General features: G+C 44.5%; 1 protein-coding gene across 1 annotated transcript in view; it reads left to right on the top strand.

Moving 5' to 3' along the window:
- The first annotated feature begins 1,707 nt into the window (after nt 1-1,707).
- myom1a (myomesin 1a (skelemin)) overlaps nt 1,708-9,956 on the top strand; it is a 98,342-nt gene continuing 90,093 nt past the window's right edge. The window contains exons 1-2 of the mRNA XM_045714357.1: nt 1,708-1,893; nt 5,714-5,906. Of these exons, the coding sequence (XP_045570313.1) occupies nt 5,758-5,906 (149 nt within the window). The 5' untranslated portion in view covers nt 1,708-1,893; nt 5,714-5,757. The remainder of the gene's footprint in view (nt 1,894-5,713; nt 5,907-9,956) is intronic.

The raw sequence follows: 9,956 nt of genomic DNA, 5'->3' as shown, positions 1-9,956 counted from the left end.
TAAGGTTAGGGTTACTAGTGTGGTTAAGGTTAGGGTTACTAGTGTGGTTAAGGTTAGGGTTACTAGTGTGGTTAAGGTTAGGGTTACTAGTGTGGTTAAGGTTAGGGTTACTAGTGTGGTTAAGGTTAGGGTTACTAGTGTGGATAAGGTTAGGGTTACTAGTGTGGTTAAGGTTAGGGTTACTAGTGTGGTTAAGGTTAGGGTTACTAGTGTGGTTAAGGTTACTAGTGTGGATAAGGTTAGGGTTACTAGTGTGGATAAGGTTAGGGTTACTAGTGTGGATAAGGTTAGGGTTACTAGTGTGGTTAAGGTAGGTTACTAGTGTGGATAAGGTTAGGGTTACTAGTGTGGTTAAGGTTACTAGTGTGGTTAAGGTTACTAGTGTGGATAAGGTTACTAGTGTGGATAAGGTTACTAGTGTGGATAAGGTTAGGGTTACTAGTGTGGATAAGGTTACTAGTGTGGATAAGGTTAGGGTTACTAGTGTGGTTAAGGTTAGGGTTAAGCTGTTATGTTTTGACTTTGTGGCTGTGCCGGCTAGTGACCACCCTGCAGAACTGAGCTTGTCTCTCTCTCAATTCAATTCAAGGGGCTTTACTGGCATGGGAAACATTTGTTAACGTTGCCAAAGCAAGTGAAGTAGATAATAAACAAAAGTGAAATAAACAAAAGTAAACATTTACAGTAAACATTACACTCACAGAAGTTCCAAAATAATTAATACATTTCAAATGTCATATTATGTATATATATACAGTGTTTTAAAGATGCGAAAGTACAAAATGGAAAATAAATCAACATAAATATGGGTTGTATTTACAATGGTGTTTGTTCTTCACTGGTTGCCCTTTTCTTGGGGCAACAGGTCACGTATCTTGCTGCTGTGATGGAACACTGTGGTATTTCACCCAGTAGATATGGGAGTTTATCAAAATTGGATTTGTTTTCTAATTCTTTGTGTATCTGTATAATCTGAGGGAAATATGTGTCTCTAATATGGTCATACATTTGGCAGGAGGTTAGGAAGTGCAGCTCAGTTTCCACCTCATTTTGTGGGCAGTGTTGCACATAGCCTGTCTTCTCTTGAGAGGAAAGCTTTGACTATGTACAGACTCAGTGAGCATAGCCTTGCTATTGAGAAAGGTCGGCGTAGGCAGGTTTGGGTCAGTTTGGGTCGGTCACAGTGGTCAGGTATTCTGCCGCTGTGTCCTCTCTGTTTAGGGCCAAATAGCATTCTAGTTTGCTCTGTTTTTTTGTTAATTCTTTCCAATGTGTCAAGTAATTATCTTTTTGTTTTCTCATGATTTGGTTGGGTCTAATTGTGTTGCTGTCTCTCTCTCTCTCCCCTCCCCCTCTCTCCCCTCCCCCCTCTCTCCCTCCCCCCTCTCTCCCCTCCCCTCTCTCCCTCCCCCTCTCTCCCTCCCCCTCTCTCCCCTCCCCCTCTCTCCCCTCCCCTCTCTCCCCTCCCCCTCTCTCCCTCCCCCTCTCTCCCTCCCTCTCTCCCCTCCCTCTCTCCCTCCCCCTCTCTCCCTCCCCTCTCTCCCTCCCCCTCTCTCCCTCCCCCTCTCTCCCTCCCCCCTCTCTCCCTCCCCCTCTCTCCCTCCCCCTCTCTCCCTCCCCCTCTCTCCCTCCCCTCTCTCCCTCCCCTCTCTCCCTCCCCCCTCTCTGCTATATTTACCGTGCCTCCTGATGGGGATGCCTTAAAAGGTCCTGCCGGTGTCTTCAGCATTCTGCCGAGTGGCAGCATTATTTTAGTTCTGTGGCTGCCGCTGCTCGTCCTGTCCCCTCCACTCCCATTGCTGTTCTGCCTGGTTAAGGATTTGCTTTGGATACTTTTTGAGTTGCACCCCTCTGTCCTGTTGGTTTCAACGATTTTAACGATTTTCAGTTTTGGTGAGTGGAAATGTTTTTAATTCATATGCTTTTGTATAATGAAATTAAACTCCAATCTATATTTTGCATATATTGTTTAATGGATAATAGTAGGCCTGTATCTAGGCTGTTGAAGACTATATTTATTACCATAGGCCTGAATGTATAGAATTTATTATTAAGTCAGTTACATTAATGTCACCTTCACTAGGTAGTTGTTTCATTTGATGAATGTAGCTAACATAACAATTCTGAGGAAACTAACTTACCTCCCAATGTATTCAGTTATTTTTTATTTTTTATTTTTTATTGACTAACTCTCATAATGGTACTAAGACTGAGGTCATATTTGCAGTTGAATAGTGCATGGTAGCTAATTTTAGAATAAGGGCCCAGAGGCCTACATTAAGTCATGTTACATAACATCTTTAGACACCGTAAAGAGATTCTCTGGTACTTTTTAGCCAGTAGTTCTGAAAGTAGCACTCACAAGCCAAAAAGTGGTTCATGAAAATAGCTTATTACGTCATTACTCTCTCTCTCTCTCTCTCTCTGCTGTGTCCACTGAGCTTTTGGGCCCGCCCTGCAACCTCATTGGATAACGTAGGGCAGGTCTCTTGCTAGGGGACACTCAAATGCGAGGGGCTGAAGCTCATTGGCTAGAACTCATATTGCTAGGGGGCTGGCCGGCCCACGTTGGGGGAAATGTAGGGAAAGTGGCGCCTGCACCGCTTCAAGAAAACAGTTGCTTTCTAACTAGGGATTTGGTGGCTAATTGAGGTAAGACAGTAATTCTGGTCGAAGATGATGCATGTATGAAATACATAGTGGGAGGTTTAAAAGATACTTTCTATGTCGCCAAAGTACCGGAGCATGTCTTTAAGACATGTAAACTACAGGCTAATGGAATGAATAGCGTTCTTTACATTGCATTGTAACATGCTTTGATGGATGCCCATTCATTTCATCAGCTAGCAGTGTGTGGAAGTGTAGTGTACATGCTAGTGATTGCACCCTGTCAGACAGACCTCTCACAGTATTTGTGTAATTTCTCTAATGATCTGATCATGGGTTGGTTGTCTACTACAGCAGATGATGAGGTAGAGCAGAGCATCAGTCTACCTATAGGCTTACTACCAGAGCATCAGTCTACCCCCAGGCTTACTACCAGAGCATCAGTCTACCCCCAGGCTTACTACCAGAGCATCAGTCTACCCATAGGCTAACTACCAGAGCATCAGTCTACCCATAGGCTTACTACCAGAGCATCAGTCTACCCATAGGCTTACTACCAGAGCATCAGTCTACCCATAGGCTTACTACCAGAGCATCAGTCTACCCATAGGCTTACTACCAGAGCATCAGTCTACCCCCAGGCTAACTACCAGAGCATCAGTCTACCCATAGGCTTACTACCAGAGCATCAGTCTACCCATACCTCCCTTGGTAGGCCTATCCTACCCATGACACCTGATTGTGCTCACCCTTTCCAGAGTCAGGAATAGCACTTTAGTCTCTCAGTCTCCAGGCTCAAGACTGAAGTGGTTGTTAGGCTGGAGTAGGAGAGGAAGTGGTTAAAGACACAATATAGCCTATTAGCAAAGAGGAAATGAATTGGAGAGGAAGTGGTTAAAGACACAATAATGCCTATTAGGAAAGAGGAAATGAATTGGACAAGTGAATTGGTTAAAGACACAATATAGCCTATTAGTAAAGAGGGAATTAATTGGAGAGGAAGTGGTTAAAGATACAATATAGCCTACTAGCAAAGAGGAAATGAATTGGAGAGGAAGTGGTTAAAGACACAATATAGCCTACTAGCAAAGAGGAAATGAATTGGAGAGGAAGTGGTTAAAGACACAATATAGCCTATTAGCAAAGAGGAAATTAATTGTGAACTTGGCTATTTCAATCAGATTCTTCTAATAACAGCTTTGTCATTTTGATATGTTGTAAACTAAAGTACAGTATCGCTATAGCCTAGCTACAGTGGAGGAACCAAGCTTTAACTTCCTGACTGATGTTTTGAGATGTTGTGAACTAATGTACAGTATAGCTATAGCCTAGCTACAGTGGGGGGGGGGAAATTATTTGATCCCCTGCTGATTTTGTACGTTTGCCCAGTGACAAAGAAATGATCAGTCTATAATTTTAATGGTAGGTTTATTTGAACAATGAGAGACAGAATAACAACAAAAAAATCCAGAAAAACGCATGTCAAAAATGTTATAAATTGATTTGCTTTTTAATGAGGGAAATAAGTATTTGAGATTTCTGGTTCCCAGGTGTCTTTTATACAGGTAACGAGCTGAGATTAGGAGCACACTCTTAAAGGGAGTGCTCCTAACTCAGATTGTTACCTGTATAAAAGACACCTGTCCACAGAAGCAATCAATCAATCAGATTCCAAACTCTCCACCATGGCCAAGACCAAAGAGCTCTCCAAGGATGTCAGGGACAAGATTGTAGACCTACACAAGGCTGGAATGGGCTACAAGACCATCGCCAAGCAGCTTGGTGAGAAGGTGACAACAGTTTGTGCGATTATTCGCAAATGGAAGAAACACAAAAGAACTGTCAATCTCCCTCGGCCTGGGGCTCCATGCAAGATCTCACCTTGTGGAGTTGCAATGATCATGAGAACTGTGAGGAATCAGCCCAGAACTACACGGGAGGATCTTGTCAATGATCTCAAGGCAGCTGGGACCATAGTCACCAAGAAAACAATTGGTAACACACTACGCCGTGAAGGACTGAAATCCTGCAGCGCCCGCAAGGTCCCCCTGCTCAAGAATACATATACATGCCCGTCTGAAGTTTGCCAATGAACATCTGAATGATTCAGAGGACAACTGGTGAAAGTGTTGTGGTCAGATGAGACCAAAATGGAGCTCTTTGGCATCAACTCAACTCGCCGTGTTTGGAGGAGGAGGAATGCTGCCTATGACCCCAAGAACACCATCCCCACCGTCAAACATGGAGGTGGAAACATTATGCTTTGGGGGTGTTTTTCTGCTAAGGGGACAGGACAACTTCACCGCATCAAAGGGACGATGGACGGGGCCATGTACTGTCAAATCTTGTGTGAGAACTCCCTCAGCCAGGGCATTGAAAATGGGTCGTGGATGGGTATTCCAGCATGACAATGACCCAAAACACACGGCCAAGGCAACAAAGGAGTGGCTCAAGAAGAAGCACATTAAGGTCCTGGAGTGGCCTAGCCAGTCTCCAGACCTTAATTCCATAGAAAATCTGTGGAGGGAGCTGAAGGTTCGAGTTGCCAAACGTCAGCCTCGAAACCTTAATGACATGGAGAAGATCTGCAAAGAGGAGTGGGACAAAATCCCTCCTGAGATGTGTGCAAACCTGGTGGCCAACGACAAGAAACGTCTGACCTCTGTGATTGCCAACAAGGGTTTTGCCACCAAGTACTAAGTCATGTTTTGCAGAGGGGTCAAATACTTATTTCCCTCATTAAAATGCAAATAAATTTATAACATTTTTGACATGCGTTTTTCTGGATTTTTTTGTTGTTATTCTGTCTCTCACTGTTCAAATAAACCTCCCATTAAAATTATAGACTGATCATTTCTTTGTCAGTGGGCAAACGTACAAAATCAGCAGGGGATCAAATACTTTTTTCCCCCCACTGTACAACTGTTCTATTTAGTCTAATAATAATAATAATATCAATTAAAACCATTTAATCATAAATTGACATATTTAACTGCAAGCTTGAACTAAACCAACTATAACATAACCCCAACATAACCATAATCAGATTGTTTTACAGACGTATTTTAAACTGAATAGATACAAATCCTGTTCTGATTGAACGTAGCGTGTGGCGGGGAGCCTGGAGTCTGAACTTATCAGCCAGTCAGGATGTCTGCATCGTTCCATGTGAAACAACACCACCACCACCACAGTGACAAGAAGCAGCAGCGTGAGAGCATCAGCCATCACAGCTCTCGCTCCTCTTTTAGTCAGCTGTCATATGCTGCCCACAAGAGAATCCAGCACAGCACCATAGGGTAAGAACAGGAGGATGAGGAGGAGAGGAAGACTGTGGCATCTCTCTACTGCTCCTCTCCTCTGCTGTTTGATCATTTATAATCTATCCGCGTGATTAACTCATGTCCTGGTTGTAACAGTCCTGGTGTGGTGAAGTGACTGTTGGTCTAATACTACTAAAGATGACTGTAGTAGTAGTTTTTGTGTTGAGGGTTTTGCTTTTACTATGTTGTGTTGACACAGGTATGTGACTGACTGCTGATTTGTTATGTCTGGAGGAAATATCTTCATAATCCTTATGTCTGTTGACGCACCCTTGCCTCAATCTAAGTAATATAATAATAATCATCGATCAGTTTAAGCTAGAGATATCTGTGTGTGTCGGCCTTCCGTATCTGCGGTGGAAGGTGGCCGAGCTACAGCGCTGTTTGTTAGACCATGAGACATGAAACATCGGTTTGGCCTATGGAGTGACCACTCTGTGGAAAGGGAAGAGTCTCATGAACACCGTGATGCTCTCTGTTCTGCTCTACGACCACCACACGTGACACAGGACTCATCTGAAAGTAACACACACAAACACATTGATGTATGGAGGTACGTTTCTGCCACCAAAAATAATGGTTTAAGTATGTGTAAAAAAAAATAGACTCTTCAAAAGCTTATTCCCTGTGATTTATTTTTTGACTGTCTTTTTTTGCCATTTATGAATGTGTTATTAAATGTGTTTCTCTGGACTAAATAAACATGGTTAATACCAAAAGGGATCCAAAAATTCCAAGTCAAATAGCGACATGATCCATGGTATGACCATCTTAAAATCATTCCAGATGTTAGTTTAGTAGCCTCTGGTACAATATCAACAATATCACATGGTTCTGTAGACACATGGTCAGAAGGCTTTTGTTCTTCAGACTAAAGGCTTCATGTTGGAGACATGCTGAAGGCTCCATGTTGGAGACATGCTGAAGGCTCCATGTTGGAGACATGCTGAAGGCTGAAGGCTTCATGATGGAGACATGCTGAAGGCTGGAGGACCAGACTGAAGGCGCCCTGTTGGAGAAATGCAGTGGTCTGAAGGCTCCATGTTGGAGACCTGCTGAAGGCTGGAGGACCAGTCTGAAGGCTCCATGTTGGAGACCTGCTGAAGGCTGGAGGACCAGTCTGAAGGCTCCATGTTGGAGACCTGCTGAAGGCTGGAGGACCAGTCTGAAGGCTCCATGTTGGAGACATGCTGAAGGCTGAAGGCTCCATGTTGGAGACCTGCTGAAGGCTCCATGTTGGAGACCTGCTGAAGGCTGAAGGCTCCATGTTGGAGACCTGCTGAAGGCTGAAGGCTCCATGTTGGAGACATGCTGAAGGCTCCATGTTGGAGACATGCTGAAGGCTCCATGTTGGAGACATGCTGAAGGCTGAAGGCTTCATGATGGAGACATGCTGAAGGCTCCATGTTGGAGACATGCTGAAGGCTCCATGTTGGAGACATGCTGAAGGCTGAAGGCTTCATGTTGGAGACCTGCTGAAGGCTGAAGGCTCCATGTTGGAGACCTGCTGAAGGCTGAAGGCTCCATGTTGGAGACCTGCTGAAGGCTGAAGGCTCCATGTTGGAGACAGGCTGAAGGCTGAAGGCTCCATGTTGGAGACATGCTGAAGGCTGAAGGCTCCATGTTGGAGACATGCTGAAGGCTGAAGGCTCCATGTTGGAGACCTGCTGAAGGCTGAAGGCTCCATGTTGGAGACATGCTGAAGGCTCCATGTTGGAGACATGCTGAAGGCTCCATGTTGGAGACATGCTGAAGGCTCCATGTTGGAGACATGCTGAAGGCTGAAGGCTCCATGTTGGAGACATGCTGAAGGCTCCATGTTGGAGACATGCTGAAGGCTGAAGGCTCCATGTTGGAGACATGCTGAAGGCTGAAGGCTCCATGTTGGAGACATGCTGAAGGCTGAAGGCTCCATGTTGGAGACCTGCTGAAGGCTGAAGGCTCCATGTTGGAGACATGCTGAAGGCTGAAGTCTCCATGTTGGAGACATGCTGAAGGCTTCACGTTGGAGACATGCTGAATCTGAGGGACCCGGCTGAATGCCTTTCTTCCTGCTGAGTAAACATGATCTCTTGCAGGCTGGGAGCCAGAGATACTCATGGAGAGAGTTGAGCTACATGTGTCTGCTTCAGCGGAAAACAACTCAATGACTGTACTATTGGGACATGATTTATTACTATTAATAATGACGCTGCTGTTGGCTGGCCTGTACAGGAACAGTTTAATTCTGAAATGCATTGGTGGTGCCTTGGTCGAATGCTCACTGAACAGACCTGTATCTTTAGTCTTGGGATTCTAAACTTTAGCTTGTAGCGATGTATTTGATGTGCCGTTAGAGGCTTAATCATCATTATAATGGTCCAATCTGCTCTCTGCACTGCACTCTTAGAGAAAAACGTAGAATGTAGAAACTTACAGGTTTCTTTGGCTCTCCCAATGTGGTGTATCTGTGGTGTCTGGTGTATCTGTGGTGTCTGGTGTATCTGTGGTGTCTGGTGTATCTGTGGTGTATCTATGGTGTATCTGTGGTGTCTGGTGTATCTGTGGTGTATCTGTGGTGTCTGGTGTATCTGTGGTGTATCTGTGGTGTATCTGTGGTGTCTGGTATATCTGTGGTGTATTTGTGGTGTCTGGTGTATCTGTGGTATATCTGTAATGTATCTGTGGTGTATCTGTGGTGTCTGGTGTATCTGTGGTATATCTGTGATGTATCTGTGGTGTCTGGTGTATCTGTGGTGTATCTGTGGTGTATCTGTGGTGTCTGGTATATCTGTGGTGTATTTGTGGTGTCTGGTGTATCTGTGGTGTATCTGTGGTGTATCTGTGGTATCTGGTTTATCTGTGGTGTCTGGTGTATCTGTGGTGTATTTGTGGTGTCTGGTGTATCTGTGGTGTATTTGTGGTGTCTGGTGTATCTGTGGTGTCTGGTTTATCTGTGGTGTCTGGTGTATCTGTGGTGTCTGGTGTATCTGTGGTGTCTGGTATATCTGTGGTGTATCTGTGGTGTCTGGTATATCTGTGGTGTCTGGTGTATCTGTGGTGTATCTGTGGTGTATCTGTGGTGTCTGGTGTATCTGTGGTGTCTGGTATATCTGTGGTGTCTGGTGTATCTGTGGTGTCTGGTATATCTGTGGTGTATCTGTGGTGTATCTGTGGTGTATCTGTGGTGTCTGGTATATCTGTGGTGTCTGGTGTATCTGTGGTGTATCTGTGGTATCTGGTTTATCTGTGGTGTCTGGTGTATCTGTGGTGTCTGGTATATCTGTGGTGTCTGGTGTATCTGTGGTGTATCTGTGGTGTGTGGTGTATCTGTGGTATATCTGTGGTGTCTGGTGTATCTGTGGTGTATCTGTGGTGTATCTGTGGTGTCTGGTGTATCTGTGGTGTCTGGTTTATCTGTGGTATCTGGTGTATCTGTGGTGTCTGGTATATCTGTGGTATATCTGTGGTGTGTGGTATATCTGTGGTGTATCTGTGGTATAGCTGTGGTGTATCTGTGGTGTCTGGTATATCTGTGGTGTATCTGTGGTGTATCTGTGGTATAGCTGTGGTGTATCTGTGGTTTATCTGTGGTTTCTAATGTGTCTGTGGTATCTTGTGTATCTTTATCTATTTTGTCTGTTGTTTGTGTGTTGTTATTGTGTCCGTAATGTGTGTCAGGATCATGCCAGTTATTTCTAGGTTACATTATCAGTATGTCTTCATATATGTATTTGTTTAGTGACACTGATAACTTTCCATTCTTACATCTTTCTCAGTAGTAACTGTTACTGTAAAGGTAAATCCAGGTAGAACATCTGTCGCTATGACACAGCTACTGTTGCTATGACACAACTCCCCGGTGTTAAAGAGTTGTAAAAGCTCTGACTCAGTCTGTCTCTCTCTCTCTCTCTCGCTCTCTCTCTCTCTCTCTCTCTCTCTGTCTCTCTCTGTCTCTCTCTGTCTCTCTCTCTCTCTCTCTCTCTCTCTCTCTGTCTCTCTCTCTCTCTCTCTCTCTGTCTCTCTCTCTCTCTCTCTCTCTCTGTC

The sequence above is a fragment of the Salmo salar genome, chromosome ssa03 (genome assembly GCF_905237065.1).
Source record: "Salmo salar chromosome ssa03, Ssal_v3.1, whole genome shotgun sequence".
Classification (NCBI taxonomy): domain Eukaryota; kingdom Metazoa; phylum Chordata; class Actinopteri; order Salmoniformes; family Salmonidae; genus Salmo; species Salmo salar.
Note: the sequence above shows the minus strand (reverse complement) of the source record. Positions and strands in the feature narration are given on the sequence as shown.